Raw genomic sequence first — 27,623 nt, forward strand, 5'->3', positions numbered from 1 at the left:
AGCTGTGAAGGTGAATAGATTCTCCATAGGTTTATATTTGTACGTTGTATTTACATCTCCTTTGATCAGTGTAGTTTAGCATACAATATTTATGTCCTTCAATTTGGTGCATTGTTAAATTTAAGTTTGATAGCTATATATCTCACGCTTTGGTTCAAGACTCATCCTTCATAGAAGGTTACAGTTAATGCAGTAATATCCATTTCATTGGTGAAGTGCCTATTTGAAACATAAACTAACATTTTGGTTAATCAGGGTGGACAGGAGCAAAATTGGCGCAGCTACTCCAAGACGCTGCATTGGTGGCAGTTCGGAGAGGACGCTTCAGTCAAACATAGATAATGTTGTTGACCGCTTAACTGAGGTGGAGAAGGATATTTCTCTTCCAACGGTGTTACAATGGGGTACTGGAATGACGAGTTATCAATTGTTAGGAGACTTTCATAATGAAAATATTAGCACATCCGTCCATAAAGAGCAAGTGCTAGCGCGAAGCAATGAAAGCATACCCTTTTCGCCTGTTGCATTGTATCCGGAGGAGTCACAGCTAAATAACGGGGAAGATGGGCTTGGAACCAAGGGTGCTGACAAATCTCTGGGATGGTGCTGATGAATCTCTGGTATAGTCATTCGCTTCATAGGATCAACTATAAGCATCCTTGGAATTATATCTCTTGCTCCATGTGATAAATGGCTCGGAAGAGTGTATATTCCACCCTGGAGGACAAGATCATGTAAGAACAGCGACTATAATAAAAGAATTAAACACTTATTCTCAAGAGTGTGGTACTTCTTTTGTAGTTTTGCCCAATCCTCTCCACAAAACTTTTCCCAAGCCAACATCAAGTCAGATATAAATGCCTTGGAAGCAATCCAAAGAACTGATCCAAAATGTTGAACTAATAAAATGCATAAGATCTTGTTCCTAAGACTAATATTCCAAAAATTAAAAATGTTTCCATATTAAAAATCATCGTCCATAAAGGAAGTAATCCTTGAATTGCAACGTTGATAGGAGAACGCTTCTGCATCAGACGTGAGAGTGTCAATATGAACTCCTTGGAATTATATTTCCTATCTACATCAGTTTTTGGTAGTTCCTGCAGTAGAGGGAATATATCCAGATATCCTAATGCAGCCTCTCCTTTACTGTCAGGCTCTGAACACTGACACGCGCGACAAATTGTTAAACCACCGTCCTTATACGTGCTGCCTGATAAGCTGCTACACTTTCAGCATAATCATCAGATTAACTTCCTTAATCTGTAGTCTGTAGCTCAACTTCCTTAAGGCTCATATCATCATATTAGATGGGAGCTGATATAAAATCTCCAAACTTGATTTTCTATAACATTGCTAACATATTTAGTGCTTTCTATGACACGAAACAATGTCCCTGCTACTGAAATCAGTAGTAATGTTTAATTAGAGCAATACAAAAATGTTAAAAGTTCTGAAACCTAAAATGCATACGATTGAACTTGAAACAAAATAAGATTACCCCTGCTTGATGTACAACTCTTTATATCCTATATTATACTCTGTTTTCAAGTCAACCAAATCATTAGTTTACGTCTAAATAGCAAGAGGAGGCCAAGTGTCCTGAGTTTAAAAACACTAAAGAGCACCTAGAGTTTGAGCTGTTCTAGCGAATCTCTGTACAAGTTTAAATTGTTGTTAACTCAGTTAGATTTGCACTAAATACGGGCCAAACTTGGATTGGTCCGGCCTTTACCATACTAAAATCAATTCTATTTTATATATTTATCCGTTTCTAATTCAGATAAGTATTCCTTAATTCAACTTCTACCTACGTTCAGTTTCAAATTTAGATAAGTATTGCCTAATTAAACTTATACATACGGTACAAGTCCAAAGCAAGTATATTTCTAAAACTAGAACAACACCTTCAGAACTTATAAATATAACACAACCGATTAATATAATTTACAGAAAACTATAGAGCTACTACAGATAAAAGGTAAACATGACAATAATTTTTTTTTCAATCTTATTAGATTTTTTAATAGTATTAGTAAATTGTTGTTATTTTAATCCATGAACTCAACATAAATAATACATCTGTCCATGCATACATAATAAAACGGTAGTATATTCATCATAATTGTGATAAGAATTGTAATTCTAAGTGCTGGATATACTGTAACAGAACATTATGACTAGAAAATTAAATTTTTTTGATGAGGTGAACGACAAATCTGACAGTTGGAAGGTTCGAGCACGCATAAGCAGAATGTGGGAAGCTATTAATCTACAGGACAAGACACAATCATATGGTCTACACATGCTGCTACTTGACGAAAAGGTAGAACAGACTCAAAAAATTACTTCTTTTATATCAAAAGAATTTTTGAATTTTAATCCACTTATATTACATTGTGCATTCGAATCAAATTCATGCAAAGATTTCACTAGGAATCCAACACATGTTTGAAAAGAAACTGATAGAAGGAGACATATTTGTAATTGATAAATTTGAAGTCAAAGAAACAACCGGAAGATATCGTCCATTAAGATCTAAGTACACTATTTCTTTCAACAAAAGATACTATAGTATCTCCTTCAAAAGAAATTAGGACGACATTCAACAGATATAATTTTTCGTTCGTAGAATTTGAAGATCTTATGAAAACAAAGGATATCTCAGTTTTTCATACCAAAGGTGAGTTCTTTATACATACCATATTGTTTATTATAACTAATTTCTAACAATGTCTACAAATCAGATTTCATAGGAAAACTTATTAGAGTCGGGCCAAAGAAACCTCAAGGATTTAGGGAAATCACAATACAAAACGAAAGGTAAACAAAATCTACATAAATTATTTTTTAACTTAATTTCTTACACAGCTAACTATGTAAATACGTAATCAGGGGAAGTGAGCTTACTATAGATTTATGGGGTGACAACTCCGATAGACTGGCAAATATCAACAATCAAGAAGAAGATATGATGCTCATCATCACATCATTATACCTGAAAATGATTGGAAGTAAGTACAATTCTTAATCATAAGTTATATAGACTGTTAAACATATATAATGGAAGTAAGTACAAATCTAATGTTTTGAATTTTCATATTTTACAGAGGAATACAAACTTTGTTTAACATCTGCGACAAAGTTGTACTTGAATTTGGAACATTTTGGCCACGTCGACCAGATGAGAAACAGGTGATATTCGTTAACAAAAGCATTACTATTCCTCACAAAAGCATTAACAAATATGACTTATCCCTAATTTGTTTTTCGTAGATATCAAATTAGAAATACAAGAGTTCAAATTGAACAAGCGGTGGATGATTTGAGCCTACTTCAATGAAGGAACTAATGAATCAAGACAGTCTCTATTTCGAGCTAATTTCACTAGGAAAAGAAACACACAATCAGGTATACCAAGTAAATGCCTAAATAATACCGTCTTTGAAATTAATAAAACTGAACTAATAAACATATTTTTTGTAGGGAAAGCAATTCACTTGCAGGGCAAAGTTTGTGAAGATATTTGAAAACCAGTGGAGCTACAAATCATGCGAGAACTGCACTTATAAGCATGTTGACAAAGGATCGGAACATTTTTGCACTAATTGTAAAACAACATACAAGACTCCACAAAACAGGTAAAGAAATCACTAATAAATACTACATCTTCGGTTTTATAATTCATTACTAATTCCAACTTTAAAACATCAACAGATACCTACTTAAACTATGCATACAAGATGAGAGGGGAGATCAAACAGCTTTTGTCATCTTTGGTAAAAAGGCGCAGAAAATAGTCAACTTTCCTATCCAAAAAATAATGGAGCTGACTTCTGAGGCAAGTACATGACTAAATACGAAAAATTATTTTATAGAATGATACAAAGTTCGTAATTGAACCTACATTTATTTTGTCAAAAAGCAGGGAAAAAGTACTGAAGAAATAAAGGAAAAGCTTGAAAAGAATGCGGGGAAGGAGTATATTTTCAAAGTTAAGCTAAATGAGTATAGTATAAAAGAAAAGTTCCCTTCATTCAGCGTTACGGATATATTAGAAGACGATGAAGACTCTGTTGAAGAAAATCGCCCATCAAAAACATCCCGTAAAGATTCAGAAACAGAGGAAAATGAGGACAACAAAGAGATCAAAGGATGAAAAATATCGCCTTAGGATGGAAGATTACTAGGAATTCTATTAGGATTTATTCATATTTCATCAACAACATCTGTACTTTAAGATACATTAATGATGTTTAGGTTTTAAACTATTTGAGGTATTTAGTAGTGTCTTTGGATTAATTTACTTTAATTCATTAATTTGTGTCATGGGAAATTCTTAACATGATTTTCTGGAAAAGTTCAAAATATGACTTCGTAATACCAATTCTAGCTTGAAAATACAAAGTTTGCATACAATGATAAAACTATCGTCTCTCATCAGTCAATCGGTTCTGAGCGAAGGAACAAGACAGTCACTCACATGTCAGTATATCTCTCAAGTCCAATCTACACAGCTATGTTACACTCATCCAGATAGTTGAATTCAGAAATCTAATAAATAGCAAGTCATCGCTAAGGAAAAAATAGATACTTAATTAAACTATTCAAATCATCGCTAAGTTCCTCATTTTTTTTTCATTCTTTCATATCCCCGTAACTATTTCAATGGATTTCTTTCTCTTCTGAAACCCAAAGTAAACTATGAGAACCCGGAGAAGCCAACCACGACAATGAGGATAGAAAAGAAGGCTACCTATTGTTATTGTTGTTACGACTTACGATTACTTCACACCATGTTTTGAAAGGATACGATTAAGTTGCATGGTATAAGTACTGGTATAAGTACATTCCCAATAAATAATCCAAATAGAAACTGGTATCTACAGTTCAACACCTCCTTTGGGCAGTGGGTGGTAGTTTCTCTGAAGGACCATATGGAAGCTTCTGCGCTGTCTCTCGCTCTATCCAACTTTTCAGTTCCCTGAGAATGCGAATTCACAATGCATCAGAGAAAAAATGGACTTGATTGATTTGGAAGATGAATCTATAGATGTCGAGATACTTAATTCTATGGCTGTTACAAATCAACACTTTACAACTGCCCTTGGAACCATCAATCCCTCTACTCTGCGCGAGACGGTTGTTGAAGTGCCTAACGTAACCTACGAGGATATAGCGGAGATTGGGAACGTTAAGAGGGAACTTAAAGAGACTGCAATATCCAGTGGAGCATCCTGAGAAGTTTGAAAAGTGTGCAATATTGCAGAGTACTGCTGATGGCATCACTGACAAGCTCCCAGTTTGGACCCATATCATGTACAAGGACAACAAGTGCCTGAGAAAATAAATTTAGGACTTCCGTTCACACAGCACGACAAGCCAAAAAGGTAATTAAAGTGAAAGAAACAATCACTTGATCTTCAAACAGAGACCTCGGACTTCCAGACCCTGACTGCCCAGCAGGCGTCTGCTACAAATTTATGCATCCAAGTTATAATATATAATTAACAAAAAAATGTTAAAACTAATGAATCGGATGGCAGTCCATTACTATCTCAGTCAAAAAAAATGGCAGCTAAATCTAGCTGGTTGCACATTTTTACAGATCAAAGGATTGTTTTTATTGTGTTTTTTTTTTTTTTTTTTTTTTTTTTTTTGGCGGGGAGACAGGGGCTCTGACTTCAAAACCAAATAGCATAAAGCTCAATTCAACAACACATAATAAAATAATACACCAGCCTAATGCCATTAAAACTTCTTAGGGAAATAACCTATTGAACTATTAGAAGACCTGGAATAAAAGTTAGGTGGTACATGATTGTTCCAATGAGAATAAAAGACCTATGTCAGATATATCATGTCAAGAATGATTGTGGTATGGAATCACTTTCCATTCAATTTTCCACATGAACATGTTAACAAACCAAGGCAAAAAGTTTGGAAGAGATGATAAAGTATAAATCAGTGAATCACAGAATAAGTCTGCGGGTATTTTACTCTATCTCACTTTTATTTGAAAAACTAGGCTTAAACGAGAAACTCCCAGTTGCACTGTTTTGTGCAATATGAACGTAGGTATTTTCTGGACACATTGGATAAGTGTGAGTAACTCAAAAAATTCAACCAACTCTAAGCAGTGTCCTGACATTCTTCTCACGCTAGACATTGTGGAATCCTTAGATTTCTCATATGAAAGGGACAGAAGGCACTCCAGGGACTAAGACTATACAAAGGTGGGGTAAGCTGAAAATAAAAACCAAATGAGTTTTCGACTATCTGGTTGTTAAACTTTTATTTGTTACTCACTGAAGAAATGTCAAACAAAGCCATGGATAATGGATTTCTCTTCACCGGACAAAACTATACTATGTTGAACACGCCCACAAGAATGTACATACATTCGTTACAACGTCCACAAGAATATGAGAACACACACATTTTGGATCTTTGTGAAGATAAGTCAGTAGTTTTCACTTTTCAAGATGTTGTTTAGATATATTTGGCACCATTGCTACAAATGCTCTTTTTGCACTAATTGCTTCGCATCACAATAGCTAAATCTAAGTTCGGATGTTCAATCATGCCTCAGAATCTAATATTTGTCTTTGATACAACATGACAACCTAGGAAACCGGCATAAGTCTAATCCCCAACAAAGTAAAAAGGTTAAATAGGTCCGAAAAAACTTGAAACCAATGAAATTAAACCATTACAGTAAATTATGATCAACCAAGTGATTACAATTTCAAGATTAAAGCCTATATTCTGTAACCGACTCCGAACTCTAACTATGTCTCTAGAGTAACACTCTTTACAATGAAAAACAAGCGATAACACAACTGATAACTTCTAAAATCTGCCCAAAAACTTATTCGTCAGAATATTACCAAATTATGTAGACATCCATTCAGTTAAAGGAGAAGGGTCACAATATTGAAGAAGAACAGTTTTTAGACTAGAGAACGCAAAGGAACATAAGAGTCATTCATCATACTTCGTCTTTTAGATGCCTAAAGCTTACTCTCAGATGAATCCCTGAGGTGTCACCGATGGCTTAACTGAAATTTCAAGTTAAAGTCATCCCCACCTTTATTTGATACTCTTGGTATCAACTTATATCTCACAAATGCTAGCAGAAAAAAGGGACAGAGGCTAGCAAAACTGTTCTGGAAGGTTGAAAAGCATAACCAGAAAAGAAATAAAAATATAAATATAAATTAGCGAACGTTTTAACTATATCCGTCTTCCATACTTTACTTTCAAAGTTAAAATATACAACCAAGAAAGACAAGGAACCTCAATGGCAATAAGTCGATAACTCTAAAACATTTAATTATCCTCCGTCAATCATATACTTTCACAGTTACAATCTACAGTAGTGGTTTTTTTTTTCCTGTCAGTGGAATCAGCCTTCCATCTTCTTCATGTCATTTTAACATACAAAGAATACAAAAAAACAACCTTCTAGAAAAGTACAAGAATGTAAGGTAATAACAACAGCAAGAGCTGTATCTCACGCAGTGAAGGTAGCAGTTCCCTCATATTTTTGGAACTACTGAGGTTGGAACTTCAATGACATCTTATTTACTGAAGGCGCTTGATTTATATTACTGGTTGGACAGTGTACAACAAAGTTTGATTAGTTCGAGATGTTGCTTCGGGATCAGATGTCACTATAGAGGATTTTCTCAAGTCCAAGTCGCAGGAAGGTGTGAGGGTCTTGCTTTTGATATGGGATGATCCTACTTCAAGAAGCATCTTGGGTTTGGATTCATTATTGTACCCGAACTTCACTGCCTGAGGAAGATCTCCTGGACTAGCAAGGAAGTATACGGTCTAATTCCCAGGCCTACATAACGACTTCTTCTAACAAAAGAATCCTATTTATACTTAACTTCCTAAACAAACTTATCTAATAAGAATCCTATTAATACTAAACTTCTAATGACATAATAAAACCTAAACAAACCTATATATATATATATAAAAAAAAAAAAAACGGGTCCTCCTAACACAAAACAAAAAACAAAGGTAAACTTTCAGTTTTTTCTTTTAGTCTGATTTACATTAGTTTTACATATATAACTGAGTTTTTTTTTTTTTTTCATTGCATGCAATAGAAGATATTCAATCAAGGCTTCAGAAAGAGTTATTTTTTTTGCTGAAAGGTAATTGATTTATAATAAAAGAATAAGAGTTACTTGAAAATAAAGAACATTTGGAAAAGAGTATCTAAGGAAAGGTAACACCAACAAATGTGTATCTTTCCTTGTACAAGATACTCTAGTTGACAAATCGGAAATAAGTAGTGTAGTGGTTCTCTAAATTCTTCATAAAAGGAGGTCTGGAGTCCCACCACATACTTTCGCCTTGAATAAGAGCACTCCATGTCGCAAGACAACAATCACTCCCAAGTTAGTCTCTCTCCATATTGGCGACATTGATCCATGCAAAGATCTTCCTTCATCCTTTGCCACTGATACTTGAATCTCCAATGCACTGTATTATTCTGAAAAGCTTTAACCATCGATGAGGAATCACATTCCACCCATATATATCTCCATCCCAGTTCCAAAGCTTTTGTAATGGCTTGCATAACTGCCATGGTTTCAGCCAAGTAATTGGTCGCTATGCCCATTCCACCTGCTGCTGCCCCCAGAAATTCCCCCTTATAGTTTTTGAGGACCAAACCCCATCCCGACCTCCCTGGGTTTCCCCTCGAGCATCCATCTGTGTTAATCTTAATAATTCCCAGAGGGGGTAAGAGCCAATAACATTCCAAGATTTTGGGGGATTTGCGGAGTTTGTGTTGTAGATTAAAATATTTCAGTACCTTGAGATCGTGGACTGAATTCTCCATGTGCCCTGATGATTTATAATGGCCTTGTATTGTTGCTCTCCTGATAAAAAATGTCACTTGCTTGAAGCTTGACTCTTTGGCGTCATACATCACCTTGTTCCTATTCTTCCAGAGGCTTCAGAAAGAGTTAACAAAAATGGATAAGGTAAACAATTTCTTTTCCAGTATCTTATTTAATAATTTTGTTGATTTCTCTTTTATAATTCAACTGATGATAATATTAAAGTTTAAACACATGAGATATTACCGTCTTTTAATTCAAAATTATATTGAACTATATTGAACTTAAGACATGTATTAGTGTAACAACCACTCACTATTAACTGTTCTGGAACCCCTCTTACCCCTCCTCTTTATAATTCTTCTCAATATTGTGAAATTAGTGGGATCAGGAGAGACAAGTCTCGAGTTGAAGCTATTATTGATGAAATTATTGGGAGAGACAACACGACAATTATTGATGAAATTATATGAAATATAAGAGCGACCAAAGGAGAACATATCAACTTTCAAATCATCCATATGCTTAAAAATTTATTTTAAGGGGAAAGGTGTGTGTGTATAAGGTATATATAGTATATATATGTAACTAGAGTATAAGAAAATGAATGTTTTATATCAAAATTATGTAATCTTTGGAACCAAGTTTAGTCGATATATATACCGCACTTATTCATTATAGCCCACTTTGACACACATTTGGTATCCTCCTACAAAGCCTACAAAACCTCAGATACTATATAAACTAATGTAATTTTTAAAATGCAGCTCATGGAGTATGAAACCAAACACAAAATTTCACTCAAGACAGTTGAGAGAAAATTCTAATCAAGGAAAAATTCGGGGAGAACCAGTTTACATATCAAAGATTGAAAACAATCGATACGCTGCAGATGTCATAATAGATTTGCCGATAATGAGAGAAATCTTCAAAAATCCGAATTATCCTATAAACCAATCATTTCCAGGGACGTATCAAACTAAGAAAGTGGACTCAGAAAATGCGGCGGCAGCAAAAGCTATCCGCTTTCTACAGCAGATATACAAATTTGAGGTTTTAGACGTCAACCACAAAGAAGTCATTACTAAACGTGAAGAGCTGCATGAAGCAAATACTAGAGAAAAACAACATCATCAAGATATTGAAAACTTGAGAAAAGAAAATGCCTATTTGAAGTCAATAAATGAAGCATTGCTTATAGGAGGACCAAATTGGGATATGGACTACCTAAGCATCCCAAATAATTTATCAGATTTGGATGAGGATTAACGTAGTGTTTTTCAAGCTGAATTATATATTGGATGAAGATTACCACAGTGTTAGATCCATCAAATTTATATTTTTGTTTTTTCAATTTGAATTATCTATAGTTCATCATAACTTAATGAAATATTTATTTTAGGACATATACAGAGTCGTTTAAAATTTTGTTTTGATGACATTAAGAACCTGTTTTGGCTTGAATCCACCTAAGGTCATCTCAAACAAAACCTTTTGCTCATCCCGTGTTAGCCTACCCCCATATGTATGACCCCCTAAGTCGGTCTTTACAATCATAGATACATAATTGCCAGTTTTATGTATGTATTGGTAGCATGACAGTTTTACAGATAATGGAATTAAAAATGCAAACATTATCCACATGATAACCCGAAACCTTCGCTTCCAATCCAACCCACCATGAACAAGATCAGGAACAGTTAACCTCCCACCAAAAATCTCATTAACAACTACAGCTGCAGCAGCAGCACTCGCCCCCAAACCACTCTACAACCAAAAATCTCATTCCGCATTTACGGTGTGAAGCAAAAAAGACTCGCCCCACTAAACCCCAAACCACTCTTCCACCAAAAATCTCATTAACGGCTACAGCTGCAGCAGCAGCACTCGCCACACTCGACCCCAAACCACTCTCCTTCCAAAAACTCTCCCACCAAAAATCTCATTGACTGCTACAGCTGCAACGGCAGCACTCACCACACTCGAACCCAAACCACTCCCTAACGGCAACCCTTTCTCAACAGAAAGCAAGAACTCTCTTCGAACACTACTAGGTAAATTTGTAAAGGAACATACTCACTCTCTCAAGTATAGATCGAGCTACACAGTTCAAACAATACTCAGAGGAATCACAACACAGAAAATGGAAACAACTCAATATGAGAAGAAATAGCATAGTTATATCATCAGCAAAAAAAAAATAGGTAACATTTGAAATTGACACCTCACAAACGGTTTCATTAGCTTTTTACCACCTCTCAGAAAAACGATGCTTATAGTTCTCATGAAGATAAGCAATTCCACGAGCTGAACAAGCAGCAACTTTAGACGGTTCCCCATTCAATAACAGGACTCCCCAAGCCTGAAAAATGTGAATGACAAAATTAAGAGAAAAGCTAAAGATACAATTCTTGAGAACACATCAGATACATATATTACCATGAAGATTGGAGCAATTTAGTTGAAAGGAAGCTGCGTGGGAAAAAGAATTAGCAATTCAAATTTGAATTGAATTTGAGATATAATACCCACAATTTGTTCGGCCCAGGCCCAACAGTAATAGTATACTTATGGGTTTCTAAACCCAATAGCTTCTACCTAATTAAAAAATAAAAAATCTAATTTAAAATAAGGTGATTTAGCTTTAGGTCGTCCCAATAATATGGGTATTTGCATTGGACCCAAAGTTTTACGTTTCTTAGCTTTAGGTAACCCTATCGTTAGTTAATGATTAATTTACCAAGTTTGACCGTCTATTGTGGTGTGTCTGGTGTTATACCCTTTCAAAATGCAACAACTACCCCTCACACGTTTTGCACGTGCCCACACCATAAAACTCAAAAACCAAATTTCAAAATACCCGACGTGTCATAATCCATGCTCCTAATAGAGTGGAGGCTGCAAAAAAGGAGAACCTCGCTGTTCCAAAATATCCAAATTTAAGAGATATACAAAACTAAAAACCTACGAAAAGTGAACTTCCAATCACTTAGTAAAACATAATCTATTAACCTAAAAAAATAATTTAACTACACATATCCAAAAAACAGGTAGCCTATTTTCTTCCTCTTCTCTATTATTTACAATTATTTATTGACTTCATTTTATTATGTATATTGCAGATAATGGCGTATGAAAATTACAGCTTATGTAAAAAAAAAAATGTTAAAGGAAATTATAGAAGCAGGACTTAACATTCAACAAGATCCAGTCTACAACATAGAATTAGAGAGCGGATGATTCAAAAGCACTGTAACATTAAAGATATCAAAAGACTTATTCTTTAACAGTGAAGACATCATAGTTAAAGAAATTGATGGAAACCCAACATATTCTGTTGCAAAAGCAGAGGATTCAAAGAACTTTTCCACGCATACGTTTATAAAAGATGAACGTGATATGGAAATTGAAGACTTCAATTTCAAAGAACTTATGAAGAAAAGAATAGAAGTTGAAGAGAAATAGAATCAACTCGATATCCTCAAAAATATTATGCTAGATTGTTTGGTTGATGATAAACACAACAAAGATAAAATATATTATCTCGAAGAAAAAATTAAAGGAATGAAGGGCATGTAGAGTTCCATAATAAAGAAAAGAGAACCATTAGGATTAGTACTTTAATACCAAAACTTTATTATGTTGGTCACATAGTATTTTATTAATGGCCGAGGTTTATCGCTTCTTATTTATGAAAGTTTGTAACTATTGAGTCCGTTAATTTTTAGTTTAAATTTATAATCTTAACACACTCGCTTTTCAAATTCGACTACTTCAAGTTAAATTGTGTTTGATATCGAAAAAAATATAAGTCATTTGTCACCTTTGGAGTAGGTATTTGTATCATAGCATTGTTTCGTTTGCTAACCTTCTAAAATAAATGAGTAATTGTAAATAAGTAGATGCACTGAACATTCAACAATGTAAATACTGGACATTGTCTTCCAAATATTAATGAGATAGTGAGTTCCTCCTTCAGTATTCTAATGCCAAATACTAGATGATCTTTAAAAAAAAAACACACACACACACACCATTGGTAGTGCGAAAGAATTAGGCAGTCAGCAACATTCTTAAATGTCTAGATTTTTTTAGTATTATCGGGGCAGTTTTGCAACCCCATTATATAAACTCTCCTAAATCACCACAAATTACCACAAGAGCACAATCGATTATGAGTTTCTTTACAATCCTAATGGGGATTCCAGCAGTCGTACTAAATAGTCCAAATGATGTATGTAAAAGATCCTCCAGTGCTTCCTTGATCTCTTTTGACTTTGGGTGCGTAATGTCACCAGCAAATAACTCATGTATAATCCAATCCTCTACTTCCATCAAGCTGCAGCCAGGTTTCTTTCTAACTCCTTTTTCTATAATCAGGATTTCCATGGATCTGACAAACACCAAACAGTGCTTAACACACGCCTCAATAGGCATCGTCGCTGCAAGGTTTAAGGCTTCTTCCAAGTGTCCAGCACGACCAAGAAGATTTACCATTACTACGTCAAAAAAAACACCAAGAAAATTAATATCTAGATTTTGGGCACTGCCTAGCCACATGACTCATTCGGACAGTCACGACCCAGGTGGCCAGTCTTCTTGCAATTGTTGTATGCATTATCATTTGTGCAGTAAACACCTATATGCCCAGTCTGATAGCAGTTGTTGCAAACCCTAAGGTCATCAGGTGGTAGAGAAGGCGGCGCAAAAACTTTGGTAATGTGACCAGCCTTACCGAAAGTATGGCATATCACCCCATTTTGGAAGTCACTGCCCATGTGGCCAAGCTAACAACAATTCCAGCACAATGACTTGGTGGAACACTCAGCTGCAATGTGCCTGATAACAATGCCAAGGAAAGATATATAACATATCCATATTAAATTTTTTGGACGTAAATGGAGGAGGAAAACACAGGGTAGGAAATAAAAATTATATTTTGTGGAATTAAGGTTTGTTCTGATATTTTACATGAGTACAGAACATCATGTAGCTTTAGATATATAATTTCAATATCAAAATAATGTTTATTTTCCGGATAAGCTAGAAAGCATCCTTATTACAATAGCTTTGACCAAAATTGAAAAATACTTAATAAACTTGGATCAGGTTTTGACACACTTAAGTTGTGATGGGGAGCTCTCTGCTTTTTAATACTCGAGTAATCAACAAAATGTCTACTGCAGGCATTAGGGCTCATCTTTGCTAATAACATGTGGCAGAGACAATTTTGCTTTAGTTCTGCATAATAATGTGGTGAATATCTTTGATCTTCCCTTTCAACATGATCGTTGGTTAAATAGCCATTCCTGCTCTTTGTACTCCCTCTAGATTGCCCAAAATCCATTTCCACAACCTTCACATTGTCTTCAATTAAAAAAATAATCTTCTACTTACTACAATGTGAACATAACATTTTTTTTCTTTGCTATCTTATATAAAAACACATAAAATGATCACTATGGAGATGAGAACAGAGCAATATTCATGAGGGATTGAAGTGTCATTCAAACCTATGCTGGAATAAATAATTAAAAAGCTAAATATGGATCAACCTGTTTACGAAAGTTCAATACATAACAGATTGTACAATGCAAGCGTCAGGGTGAGAAATGATGTAGTTGGTGTGGAAGGTGCGTCTGAAATCATAAGTTTTAAAGGATGACCATCAAAATTCATTGAAAAGACTGGAATATCAAACAACAAACAAAGTCAAGTTTTTTTATTCAATATGATTTTTATATGTTATATATCAATAACTTTTTAAAGTTTAGGTTAGAAGAATTGAACCACGTCGAGGAATATCCAGTACAGATATTAGAAGTATTATTTTAGACAATACCAAACTCATGATCAAGGAGAAATAAAGAACGGTACTCGAGTCTCAACAAATTCAATAAAAAGGTAAACATATTTAACATTCATATTTTTTGGTTAAATTGTAATTTTAAAGTGTTTTACTAACAATAAATTGATCTATAAATTTCAAATTTCAAAAACTTAACCCTCTAAAAAATATATTGATTATCTAAAGGCAATTATAAATAGGGAATGGTAGAGTTATGATTCTCTCTACGTAATTATCTGTTCAATCTTGGAGATGAGACGACTTATCAAACATTTTTACATATATGGAATCATATTTTTAGTAATAAATGTAATCATTTATCTTTGAAGAGATAAATTGCTCTAATCAGATATATTACAAAAATAAAATCAGAGATTAACTAATGGGTTTTATCAATGTCTGCTGCTTCCATTTTAATTTGAATGAGTGATTAAAAAAAAAATCATATCTCATAGCTATGCATAATTACTAATATTTTTTAAAATAATTTAATATAATGGCACCCGTTCGTAGAACGGGTTCGAAAACTAGTTGCATTTAAAAGGCCAAAGACGGGAAGAAATTAAAGCTCGAAATTCAAATATTTCTACTAGGTATTATACTATTATACTTTTACAGGACCTCACGGGACTATATAGTGACGCCTGACAAGTAGAATAAGCAGAAATGCTATGGAACAATCTCCATTTCTTATGACACAGTACAGAATCCATGCATCTAGGTTCTATTCCAACCTAATACGAGAAGTAAAAACCTAAGATAATCAAAATTGAGCACCGCTCGAATGAGATCTAATCTGTGAGCAGTCCATGGAGGATATCTGAACCACAAGTCAGGAAAGAAGCCTCTTCTGATTACTGGCTTTTCATGGCTGAATGTATCGAATGAAAATTTCCCGTGATATCTTCCAAAACCACTCTGACCAACACCTCCGAAAGGGATTGTGTCAATCAAGTACTGCATGCATCACAACAAAATTAACATTAATTTACGATTTGTAGAAAGAAGGGTGGATCAATAGTTAAAGGTGATCAAGACATTAACACTTCAGTCACTTCATGAGTCATTAGATTCATGTGACAGCACTTATACAGCCTAATTTGGTGTTCACATTGTTTTCTTTAGAATCACAATGCCATACAGAAAAAAATGAAAGGTTGAAAGTGGCGTAAGTACAGTGCCACAGTGGTGACTGATAGTGTGCTGAGAAATAACTTATCCCATGGCTGAAATCCCACACTAGTTCTTAAAGTAAATGACTCGGAAATGATAAGGTGTTGAGAATTACTTGAACAATGGAATCATTAAATAACAAGCATCCAGAAGATGTTTCAGAAATCATCCTTGTTTTTAGAGCTGCATTGTTGGTGAAAACGTAAAGCGCAAGAGGCTTGGGCCTAGAGTTTATGAAATCAATACTGTCTCCAATGTTCTTCAACTGTAAAAACAACAAAAAGATTTGTTGAGTTCAACTGTAGAAATTCCATGACTCATTTCCACTTAATGGAAATTCATCTATGTCACCCTATCAATGAGTACGTAAAATTGTGAGAAGTACCATAAAAATGGATTTTCTGGGTCAGTAAAAGATATGATTAAATGATTAAATGATACAATGATAGATAATATATGAAAAGTCCAAAGTAACCGAAATCTTACAGTGATTATTGGAAGAAGAGGACCAAATATTTCTTCGGTCATGATATCAGATTTAAGGGGTGGGTCCAACAAAATTGTTGGCTCAATGAACCTACAGAGTGGTTATAGAACTGTCATTAATCCTTGTAATAATAATTCAGTCAAGAAAAGAAGCAAGTATGAGCACAGAAAGTTAGATAGGTTTTTAGGAGTTTTTACAGATTTTCCTCATCAAATGAACCACCATAGACGACAGAAGCTTTCACTTCCTCGTCATTTAGAAAATTCTTTAATCGTAGAAAATGTTGTTTGTTGATGATCCTCGAGAGGCTATTTATTTCTCTTGGGTTCTCGCCAAACAGTTTCTTGATACCTACCTTCATAGAATCAACCTGAAGAAGGCGAGGTTATGTCTAGCTTTCAAACATCATCATAACTAGGATAAAAGACTTTCATTTGAATGAAACACTGATCAGCAACTATTTGTATTGTTCTTACCAGTACAGGTGCAAACTTTTCGTCCACAAGTAGATAATCAATTCCTATACACGCTTGACCGCAGCAGGAACCATATTTTCCTCCAAGTAATCTTTTTATGGCAACCTAGTGATCATAAAATTTTAAATTGTGAGTTCTGTATGACCATTTTCCCTTGGTGTACTTTTGATCATTTCAAATAACACTCAAGGAAAGTAGTAAAGTACCATTTAACGACTTTTGCATTCCGCTATATGAAAAAATACTACCTTTATATCCATGGAATTGACAAGGGAATCAATGACAGCAGGGCACTTTCCTCCCAACTCTAGAGTAACAGGAGTTAGATGCTTTGCAGCTGCAGTCATGACAGCACGCCCAACCCGTGGACTACCTGCATTAAAGTTGTTGTTAATACACACTATTAATATTCTTTTACTACTTCATATCTTTAAACTTTGAAGAAAGCAAGTGGGATTTGTAACAAATTTAGTACAATTACAATATACATGGTGGCAAAATACCTTTAGATATGAGGAATTTTTTAAAAGACTTCAAAATGCACGTTACGATGATATTCACCTGTGAAAAAAATCTTATCCCATTTCTTCTCTAGCAGTTGCTCAGCAATAGTCACCCCTCCTTCAACGACCTTTATAGCATTTTTGTCCAAATACAGAGGAATGAGATTTGCTAAAAGAGAAGAACATGCTGGTGCTAGCTCTGAAGGTTTAAGTACCGCTGCATTTCCTGCAGCGATTGCACCAATCAATGGTTCCAAGGACAGGCCTAGATAAGAGAACGAAGTTAGACTATTAATTTTTTGCTAAAGAACGGAGTTAGATCTAACGAAGTTAGATCACACTTAGTAACCTGAAACTCGACCTAGTTTAATGGTTTCATACACAAGATATGAGACATGTATGATAGCTTACATACTAGTCTATTTAAGAAATAATCCTCCGTTTTAACTGAGTTCATAATTTTTTGGCATTCAACTTTCAACATCAAGTGGGCCAACCTTTTTTCGTTGTACAAGTGATGAGCAAGCTAGCTAGCATATTGAAAGAATGAAGATGAACATCTGAAAGGCCATACTGAATTTTGGAAAAGACCATTGCACTCACCAATGGGGAAATTCCAACAGGAAAATATGAGGACGAGACCAAGGGGCTCCGGCACCAGTTCTGCTGTGGTAGGAAAAGTTGCTGCCGGAAGTTGAATCTGATAAGAGTACTCTTCAAATGAAAACATTGACAAGCAAAATAAAACGGAACATTCCAACATTTTCATTAGTATAATAGGTCTAAAGTAGATAGACTTGTCTAATTTTTGTAGTCGAGGGGGTGTGTCTGCTTCTACTTTATCAACACCAAATAATTCTAGCTAGAAAGAAGTTACAGTTACATAACATATTGGAGCACAACAGTTTGATTCGCATATGAAGATGCTACATCATGTAGAATCGGTGTGATCAGTTACTATATCAATCCAAATGTTATATATCACAGACATCGAGAATGCTATATGGTTACTGGGCCAGACTGACCTTTGTAATACCCCCAATGATATGTTCTTGAGGTTTTGCCAGAAAGTTGCCCTAGCCCAGTGGGGGGAAGGTTGCCAAGGGAGAGTTTAGTCCCAAATAACAACTAGTGTTAAAGTCGGAACATGTAAAAGAGAAACAGGTTGTAAATTCATAGGCAAGTTCCGCATAGACACATTTATACCTTTCAATTTGCAATTCATTCCGATCCTGTCACTTTAAAAGAGGTATACCAATTTTCTTCACTCTCACTCCTCATCTCATCCATTTGATTCAGTCGCAAAAGGAAAACAAGAAGTTTAAACGTTTCATGTTGAATCTGACAGACAAGATGGGAAGTGAGCATGAACGACTTTAGAGAGAGAATAATTTCATGGCATAGACCCATAGTTGTGAACTTGCGATCACCAAAAATTCCTTTTACTTTCCTTTGTTATTGTTTATAATAGTTGATGCTATCAAGAGGAAAATCCTATAAGCAATAATAGAAAAACAACCCACCTTTTTTGGAGTCATCCATTGTTTTAATCCCTTCAGTGCATAGTTTGTAGATTTGATGAGGATTCCTACCTGAGAGAGTGTCAGGAAAAGATTTCAAATAAAAATAAAAATAACAAGTATGCAAAATAAAATAAGCCAGATTAAACTAATTACATATTAATCTCAATGAACATATGCGATTATGAATTAAGGAATGTCATACACAAGTTTCTACTTATTACTGTGATTAGTGTACAAGGTAAAGTTCATTGCAATAAGCCCTTCATCATATCAAATTATAGTTAAATTCATCAAAAAGCAAATCTACTAGCTCTATTGTTAAACTGTTTGGCCGAGCACGAATTATGGAAGTTGTAGCCGTGGTATTGATTTGACTATTTGAGAATCCCAAGTTAGCTAGATGCTGAAAAAATTCCCTTCTCTATATAGGAATGATGCAAGAAAGCAAGTGATGGCTAGATGCCATGGTTTGTGTTTGCCTGAAGTACCTTGACGCATAACAGAACTTACGAACAGATTTGAAATTAACAATGTAAAGCATTGCCATTCTTGATTGATGGTGATACTCAACTAGAATATTGTTTTTTTCGATAATCCCCGGGTTGCATGCATGTAAATAAATTTCAACAACAATATAATTGAGTAGTAATATAACTATAAACAATTTCAGGAACATTGACAGAGATGCATACCTCATCTCTGTATGCCTCGACATGATGTTTACCCAAGTCGTCATGAAGAGCCTTAAAAATTTCTCCTTCTTTTTCTTTCAGAAGTTTGAGCAGACCCTTAAGTTGATCTTTCCTCCAGTTCATGCATTTTGTCTGTCCACTTCTGAAGTACTCCTTCACTTCCTCCAACTCTCCTTCAAAATCACCTACTGTACCCATTGTGTGAAAAAATATACACCAAAGGTGGCCAAATTTGTAGCCGGAAAGACCAACTACTAATGATGATATTTTGGTTCATTCATGCTGCATTTATTAGTTCCAACCGCCTTCTCAACTGCCTATAGTGAATGGACATACTCTAGAATCAATGCTCAAGTTACTCGTGTAGCAAGTTGCAAAACTTGCAACACATCAAACATGACGAATTCATGACCCGTTGTACCACAGTCAGTGACTGTTTATTAAGTGCAAACATGTGGGTACTGTGGATCTTCTTGTACTTTTATTATTATGACGAATTCACGACCCGTTGTACTACAGTACCACACTGTATATGTCAGCTCGTAAAAGAAGAGCAAAGAAACCCCACAAATCATTCGAAATGTAGCAGTGTTGTAAGTACCTTTATTTTTTGAGACATCTCTATGACTCTATTAGGCTATTAGCGTATATTAAATTTTCTACATGCACATTAGCACATATATCACCAATATGTGAACAGAACGGGATACGTCAATGGTTCCATGGGCTTTGATCCAACCTTCATTTGTGACACTGACACATACATAATCCATTAATCCTCAACAATAATAAAACTCATAGAGTCAACTGATAAACCAGAGCTATTCAGGGATCAACATGTAGAAATTAACAAATATATATTTTGATAGATCGAGCAAGCATATATCTTGGTATAAGATATCAATTCCAAAGCATTTAAGTGTCTTAAATTTTGTTCAAGTAAGTTGTCAGAAATCAGTTAGATGCACCTGTAAAATGATATAATGGACTCAATTATTAATATGGGCTTCTCATGACATAACATAAATGTATCGTTCTATGATTAAGTTAATGTTTAGTCAATCTCACTAATAAGTGTGCCAACTGTCCCACATTCATTCATGATTCATCAAGTAATTAAATGAGTTTGAAGGGAGAGGACTTGTCTTGATCAGTTGACCGACAAAAAAAAAAAAAAAAATCGTTATGGATCTTCGGGCCTTATAAGGCCTTAGGCCCATTGGGTTTGTGAATAGGCCTTGGCCCATCACAAACTAGTAACACGTGGACATGCCCAGTGTGTTTTAGTTCGAATCAAAATCTGCAAAAACACAATTTATTTCTCCACACTGTGGTGAAGAGAGAAGGAAAATGGAAACGTTGATGATAGAGTGCATTCAAAACAGTCAACGTCAATTTATGCATCGAAATGCCATTTTCCTCTGCGAACGTCTCTGTGCTGAGTTTCCTTCAGAGGTAGTAGAATTATTATTATTTTTCTAGTGTTGAAATAAGTTTAGTTATCAATTTGTATGCTTTAGTAGTTTCCGTGATTCAATTCGAGTAGTGGTATTTGAGTTTATGTGTTTACTGGTTTTATTAGTCATCATGTGTGGAAGTTTAGGTCTTATATTGCTCAACTTAACATCCTAACAGTCGCTCCGAAATGCAGTTGAATTCACAGTTACTGGCAACTTGTTACTTGCACACAAATCAAGCTTACTGTGCTTACCATATTTTAAAAGGTATAACTTTTCTACTCCCTCCTCCCTTTTAGCTTTTTATGCTACTCATTTTCATCTGATTCTGTTTTGGTGACCAATATGAAGGTACACAGTTGGCTCAATCTCGCTACTTATTTGCAATATCATGCTTTCAGATGGATCTTCTTAGCGAGGCAGAAACAGCATTATGCCCATCTAGCGAGACCAGCTCAGAGGTAAAATGATGATATTTATTTTACTCAATTTTGTGTCCAATTAAGATGGTGACTTACAATGCTAAGTTTTGAACCAACATCTTGTTTCGGACAGGATAGTTAGACCACAAAGATATGTTAGAATAATTAGCTTTTTGTTTTTGTTTTTGTTTTCCCTTTGCCTTATTTAGGTTTTTTGGTTATATTAACGTAGATTCAATTTCTCATGTCAAGAATGGTGCATTCTGTTTATCTTCTATGTTTGCAGGTTCCAAATGGCGCAGCTGGTCATTACCTTCTTGGACTTATTTATAGGTTCCTCATTTTCTCCTTAATTTGTTTTTCTCCTGATTCATTGGCACAACATATGCTATTTGTTTTGCTTTTATTTTTCTTCTCTCCACATCAACATACTTCGAAAAATCTAGCTCCTCTACAACCGGTTGTAGAGATTTAACCTTTGCGACCCACCATCAAAAGTGCATCTAGATATGCAGTCAAGCTCGAGATATGTGCACAGCATATCTCTTTGCACTAGGATGAAAGCGGTTGCTGATGCTTAGTCTCTTCAACCGGTTATAGAGGAACTATTTTTCTTCAAAACACTTTGAAGTAATTTGACTCAAGATTCAGGAACGATATGATTTGTTATGCAATAAGATATCCTTTTACCTATTAAACATTTAAACCATATTGGTGTAATAGGTAAAAGGATATTTTATGGTGTAGAACATTGCATTTGCAATTATGTCGAGTTGTGTTATATGATTTCATATATCATTAAACTGAGAGGGAGGTTGTGGATAGTCGAGATAAATTTGATTCAGTAACTCATGATTGTTCGTCGTACAAAGGGATGTTGAGTTGGCTTGATTATATGTGAGAATGATCTCTTACCATATACATCATCTCCACCAATGATCATATATGTATAACATATAGCCCCGGCAAATTTATTGTACAAACTGGCTATTTACTTGAAGACTACATTTGATAGGGATAAACTTATAAAATGTTTTGAATTTTGGTTGTTTTGGTTCAGAAACGATGAAAATATCATATGTGTAAAGGAAATTACCCCCATATTCCAATCCATGATAAACAAGCATTGACTGAAAGTTGAGTAAAATTTTCTCAAGTCTCGGGAATGTTTCCCATATACGCAATTCCTGTATGTCTAATTTTCTATGTTACATGGACACGCCATATCTTAAAAATTATCCGCTTCGGCTACTTATCCACATGTCCGTGTCGGACACGTTACGGACACATATCATATTGTATGTGATATACCTCAATTTTTGAAATTTTGCCGTGTTAGGCACTTCATATCCTTGTTGGATATAGACACACGTATCCGTGTTAGCCTCACAGTTTACATGTATGAATTTTTAAGGCTTAAGCCTCCCCTAAAAGGCTAAACAGCTAAAGGCGCACCTTGAGGCTTATGCTTTTCTTTAAAACTTACTCAGTTTCAATCTACTTGTCAATATTTATGTACATTATTTCTCGCTTTGTTGTTTCCATCAGTCTATTATGTATTGTTGCAATCATTCATTGAACGATCCAGCTAAACATACTTGTATGTTTCTGAAGGTACACGGATAGAAGGAAAAATGCAGTTGATCATTTTAAGCAGGCTTTGTCCATAGACCCCTTTCTATGGGCTGCGTACGAGGAATTGTGTACGTTAGGTTGGTGAACATCATTACCTACACCTATAGTTCTTTTCTAAATGGCCACACTTTAAGTTTGGAAAACATTTATGCCATGTGATGGTGTCAGTCACTAATGACATAGGTAGTTTTGCTCCATATTTTGTTAGAGATTCCCAGTTGATGGGGCACAGGTTCATTATGCTGTCTGAATTGAAACCTACTTTAATCTGGATAAATCTTTAGTTGATATGTTTTCTGAATTGAAACCTATCTTTAATCTGGATAAATCTTTAGTTGATTTTTCAAAACTGCCTTTTAAATAATTTTCTTGGAATTTGCTTTTGTTACTATTTATGTAATTTCTGCACTTAAAGAATGAATATATGCAGTTTTATGTGAATTTGTTATTGATTCTTAGTTTGCCCTTGGAAAAAACACGCTCAATTTTCTGATGGTTACATATCTTAATTCCGTAAACCTGTCAAACTCGGCAATTAGTCCTGTTTAGAAGTGCACAAAGCTTAAGAGGCTCCCTGAATGACCTCAGTTTTTATATGTTGATTCATTTCTTGTCCTGGTTGAAATTAGTCATTTGCAAGTTGTTGACTTTTGCAAAGATGATTTGATTTATAGCTCATATTGGATAGAGTTTTCCATGTTGGTACATATCATGACTTAAAATTAGAGGTCGCGACTCAGTAATTTCTTATTCCGTTGTTGCATTTGGTTTCTGCAACTAACAGTGATAAACAGCTTAATTTGGCAACCAACTAAACATCTTCCTAACAGTTTTAAATACGATGCATGGTTCATGCTGCATGTGAGATTGTCTTCCATGTATAATTACTTTCGGGAAAGTTTATATTCTGCAATTCTTGGAGTTGGCAATAATTTGCTGCGGTTGCTGTACTATTGATCATAAGAAAAAATAAGTAGTACATTAAGGAATAATGATACTATTATAGTATGATACTTAAATCAGCAACTCTTAGGTAAACCTTGGAATAGTGCAATAAGGAATAATGATACTATTATAGTATGATTCTTAAATCAGCAACTCTTAGGTAAACCTTGGAATAACAGTTTTGTGGTAAACTGTTTTTTTTTGTGTGTGTGTGTGTGTTGGGGGAGAGTGGAGGTGCGCTTCTTATTTTCCTTGTCAATTTTTATATGATTTATTTGTATTTTTTTACCAATCCATTGAAAATCAGCAAGAAGTATTACTCAATTATTAAGCATTATGAAGCCCACATGTGTGGAGTGTAGGCTGTGTAGGTTGGACCCAGGTCCTTCGTAATACAAATATTTGGATTAGGCCTAGGTTAGATACCACAGTTTATCTGTTTAGTCCTAATATAAGTACGTTAGTCTATTTTATTTGTTATAGAATGTCTTTAATCACAATCATCGTTTTGTTGTATACCTATATTCTACCAAACTTCTGTTCTAGGAAATCTCTGGGTTTAAACATTTAAGTGTTCTATCTAAACCAGTTAGGCTGTAGATCTACTGCTTTGTTGTGGCCGAGCAGTCATTTACTTGGAATAGGAAGTGTCCGGTTTTCATTTGTTAGTCACTTGTCATTTGTTTCTGTATACTCTATTTGGTTAGGAGTCAATAGTTTGAAATTTGTGATGCAGGTGCTGCAGAAGAAGCAAGTGGAGTATTTGGTGAATCGGCGGCACTTTCGACTCAGCACCAACATTTGCATTATGGTTCTGATTCCCATCATCCCCAAACTGCCAGTGAGGATCATACCGGACTCTCTGCTAGGACCTTGGGCTCGGAGGATGTGAATTCAAAGCATTTGAAACATATCCATGGAAACAGCCTAAGAGATATACCTAGTAGTCATCATGGCACAGCTGTAGTTGTTGGGGCGTCTTGTCAACTGCTTAATGGAGGTTCTTCCACCACGTCACTCTACAGTACACCATCACCGATGGTACCACAGGTGATCCGGTTTTGCTTGACATATTTTGCTAGCCAACATTATTACAGGGTTTCCTGTAAGAAGAAGCATCTTCTTGATACAATCATATACCCTATGCCCGCCTGTTGTTCTCAGCGAAAATGTATTGATACAAACTTGTCATTACTGTAGAAAAGATATGATTTCCTGCATAACAAACACAGTTAAGAGGAAAAGCAACTAGTGTGACAAACTAAAAAAAATGCAAGATCTATCTCTATAGCGGATACTTCCTTTGCTATTATTTTGGAGCAAGCCATTATGTTCACTGAGAAACTAAAGGCGTTTTGATGATACAGTCGTGATGGGCTGGAAAGTCCTTTGGAAAGATTTCTATTTTTGAGGTCCTAGGTGTTTAGTTTGGTGGGTCTGATAACAGTTTTTCTTATGTTGTTGTGTTAAGTCGGTCATCGTACCCTAATTTTGTATTTTGTCTGTGCATATTCCGAGGCAGTCCATTTTATGTAAGTATTGGTACAATTGCTGATTGTCTTCCTACAAATTGGATGAACAATTGGCTTGTGATCCTCTCCTAATGCTAACTGAAATTAATCAAGTTTATGGTGACGCTATACTACATTTTCTCTTGGACTTGATAGTGGGGTTGCGCACAATATTCCCGCTTAGGTGCATTTGTGACGTTATACTATGTTTTTTGTTGGACTTGATGGTGGGTGCGTACAATTTTCCCGCTTAGGTGCATCTATATCTTTTGGGAATAGATTCCCTGATAAGTGACAGTGAAGGAATTGTAATTGATTTTTCTTTTGATAAAGATCTACTTAACCGATTAAAAAGAATTGTACTTGGTCTCTGTTTTTAAGGTAAACATGGAGCTGTTCTAGATTTTTCGTTTCTCCCACTCCTACATGGCTCCATGATGTGGGTGTTGGTTTGCAGCATAGGTATGGAGAGACAGACACCTAATGCCTGATATTCAAACCGATTGAAGTGTGTCATCATGTACGTCATTTATTGGGTATCATGCTGTGGTTGACTGTCTGACAGCAATTCAATTCTTCAGAATTGGTGCATCATTCTGACTTTCTCATAATGTACACTGTACAGGATCCTGTTTTTTCTATTTGTGCTTTGGTTCTTGTGCTATTTTATAAACATTCTTTCTGTACACTCTGGAATAATACCATTCTTAAGAACTCTCGCGTTGGGAAAGCCTGACTTCGTTATTTCCTTGCAGTTTTCAGCTGTTGCTCCACCACCTCTGTGTAGAAATGGGCAACCGAATATGAATATCGTGGGTGTTGAAAGTTCACCAAGGTCGACCGTGAATTCTACAATTCAAGCTCCTAGAAGGAAGTTTGTGGATGAAGGAAAATTAAGAAAGGTATTTGTGTTTCTTAGGTTATCACATACAATCCTGATACCATTTAATTGGTGAAACAAGTAAAGAATACTTTGGTTTCTGATAAATATGTTTCAACTGATTTGAACTGAATCGGTCATAAGCCGGCTGTTAGAGTTGTAGTATTGAGAAGAGGATCTATGTAGACAATGAAGGTCAAAAATCTGATTTGAGGAAGAATAATTCACTTCATGTGGTTTAAAGTTATCGCCAGGAGCTTCAAAGCTATCTCTCTTATGAGTCTTTTTTAGAAGCATGTAGGGAAAATAGGGGCGGATATCTCCCTTATGAAGTTAATTCAGTATCTCCTGTGAGAATAGGTTTTCAATTCATCATTTTGTTTAGACATTTAAAACTGGTCTACATGACTTTATTTAATTTGCTAGGCCCTAATAAGCATTTGAATGTTTTCTTTCTTCCACGATCTTGGCAATATCATGGTATTTTGGAATATACAGATTGTTGTGTTGGTCTTAAAGCTATTAGTTTCGCGCATCTAGTTTCTGTCCTATATATTGATGATTTTCATGTAACTTATTTTCCATTGACTTTGTATCTTCTCCCCTGTAATTTATATTTTCTGGATGCAACTGTCATTTTACTATTTTGCGCATTCTAGATTCGTTAGGATCTACCACTTTCTTCCCAGGGTGCAAGGAAAATGTTTGAAATATCAAATATAGATGATCGAAAGAAATCAGTATAACTGGAATACCTACATTTTGTTATAGACGCATTCTACTTTTAAAAATGCATGCTTGCTACCTCCCATTGCAGGTATCTGGAAGGTTATTTCCTGATTCAGGGCCTCGACGGAGTACAAGGCTTGCTGCAGAAGCAGCAGCAACCTCAAACTCTTTGCAAGTGGGGGGAAATGGAAACAGTCATTCTTCTGCTAAATATCCTGGTGGAGTTACTTCATCAAGGTTGAGCTCAGCTTCATTTCGTTCAGTGACAGTACGCAAGGGACAATCCTGGGCTACTGAAAGTTTGGATGAAGGTGATGAATCCTTTTACGTAGTAAGAATGTCTTAGTTTGTTTCCTTCAACATGCTAATCAGCAATATCAAGTACTAAACTGAATGGAAGTAATTGTGCTCCTCCATTGAATGCTTGCAATGTATCTGCTGGCCAAGCCACTTTTGACAGATCATATATTTCTTCTTA

The 27,623-nt window shown here is 35.2% G+C and overlaps 2 protein-coding genes across 6 annotated transcripts in view; one reads left to right on the forward strand and one right to left on the reverse strand.

Annotated features, from left to right (window-relative positions):
- The window catches only part of HBT (CDC27 family protein), a 101,080-nt gene that overhangs the window by 69,727 nt on the left and 3,730 nt on the right, over positions 1 to 27,623 (forward strand). The window contains exons 1-8 of one of the 4 annotated variants that reach the window (XM_086600096.1): positions 20,863 to 21,021; positions 21,218 to 21,290; positions 21,375 to 21,484; positions 21,732 to 21,778; positions 23,060 to 23,157; positions 24,762 to 25,075; positions 26,292 to 26,438; positions 27,234 to 27,456. In XM_086600096.1, the coding sequence (XP_086456222.1) occupies positions 20,917 to 21,021; positions 21,218 to 21,290; positions 21,375 to 21,484; positions 21,732 to 21,778; positions 23,060 to 23,157; positions 24,762 to 25,075; positions 26,292 to 26,438; positions 27,234 to 27,456 (1,117 nt within the window). In that variant the 5' untranslated portion in view covers positions 20,863 to 20,916. Of the gene's footprint in view, positions 1 to 20,862; positions 21,022 to 21,201; positions 21,291 to 21,374; positions 21,485 to 21,731; positions 21,779 to 23,059; positions 23,158 to 24,761; positions 25,076 to 26,291; positions 26,439 to 27,233; positions 27,457 to 27,623 lie in introns of those variants that run through there. The other 3 variants (XM_086600098.1, XM_086600097.1, XM_086600099.1) reach the window with 3 other exon arrangements.
- Positions 15,275 to 19,816, reverse strand: LOC147507373 (aldehyde dehydrogenase family 3 member F1-like). 2 transcript variants are annotated; one of them, XM_086600094.1, is made up of 10 exons: positions 19,567 to 19,816; positions 18,875 to 18,943; positions 17,955 to 18,051; positions 17,410 to 17,616; positions 17,097 to 17,221; positions 16,849 to 16,953; positions 16,570 to 16,742; positions 16,372 to 16,462; positions 16,001 to 16,150; positions 15,275 to 15,669 (listed from the first exon to the last, which is right to left on the reverse strand). In XM_086600094.1, exons 1-10 carry the CDS (start codon positions 19,762 to 19,764, stop codon positions 15,430 to 15,432), a joined length of 1,455 nt encoding a protein of 484 aa, XP_086456220.1. In that variant the 5' UTR covers positions 19,765 to 19,816; the 3' UTR covers positions 15,275 to 15,429. The 2 variants fall into 2 exon arrangements, with proteins under 2 accessions (XP_086456220.1, XP_086456221.1); XM_086600095.1 differs by having other exon boundaries at positions 17,849 to 18,053; positions 18,876 to 18,943; positions 19,567 to 19,704.

The sequence above is a fragment of the Coptis chinensis genome, chromosome 3 (genome assembly GCF_015680905.1).
Source record: "Coptis chinensis isolate HL-2020 chromosome 3, ASM1568090v1, whole genome shotgun sequence".
NCBI lineage: Eukaryota > Viridiplantae > Streptophyta > Magnoliopsida > Ranunculales > Ranunculaceae > Coptis > Coptis chinensis.

Coding starts and splice junctions, on each gene's coding strand:
- LOC147507373 (XM_086600094.1), bottom strand. CDS start 19,764: ATGGGTACAGTAGGTGATTTTGAAGGAGAGTTGGAGGAAGTGAAGGAG. Junction 18,944..19,566: donor TCGAGGCATACAGAGATGAG/GTATGCATCTCT, acceptor ACACTCTCTCAG/GTAGGAATCCTCATCAAATC. Junction 17,617..17,954: donor CTGTTGGAATTTCCCCATTG/GTGAGTGCAATG, acceptor TCTCTTATCTAG/GCCTGTCCTTGGAACCATTG.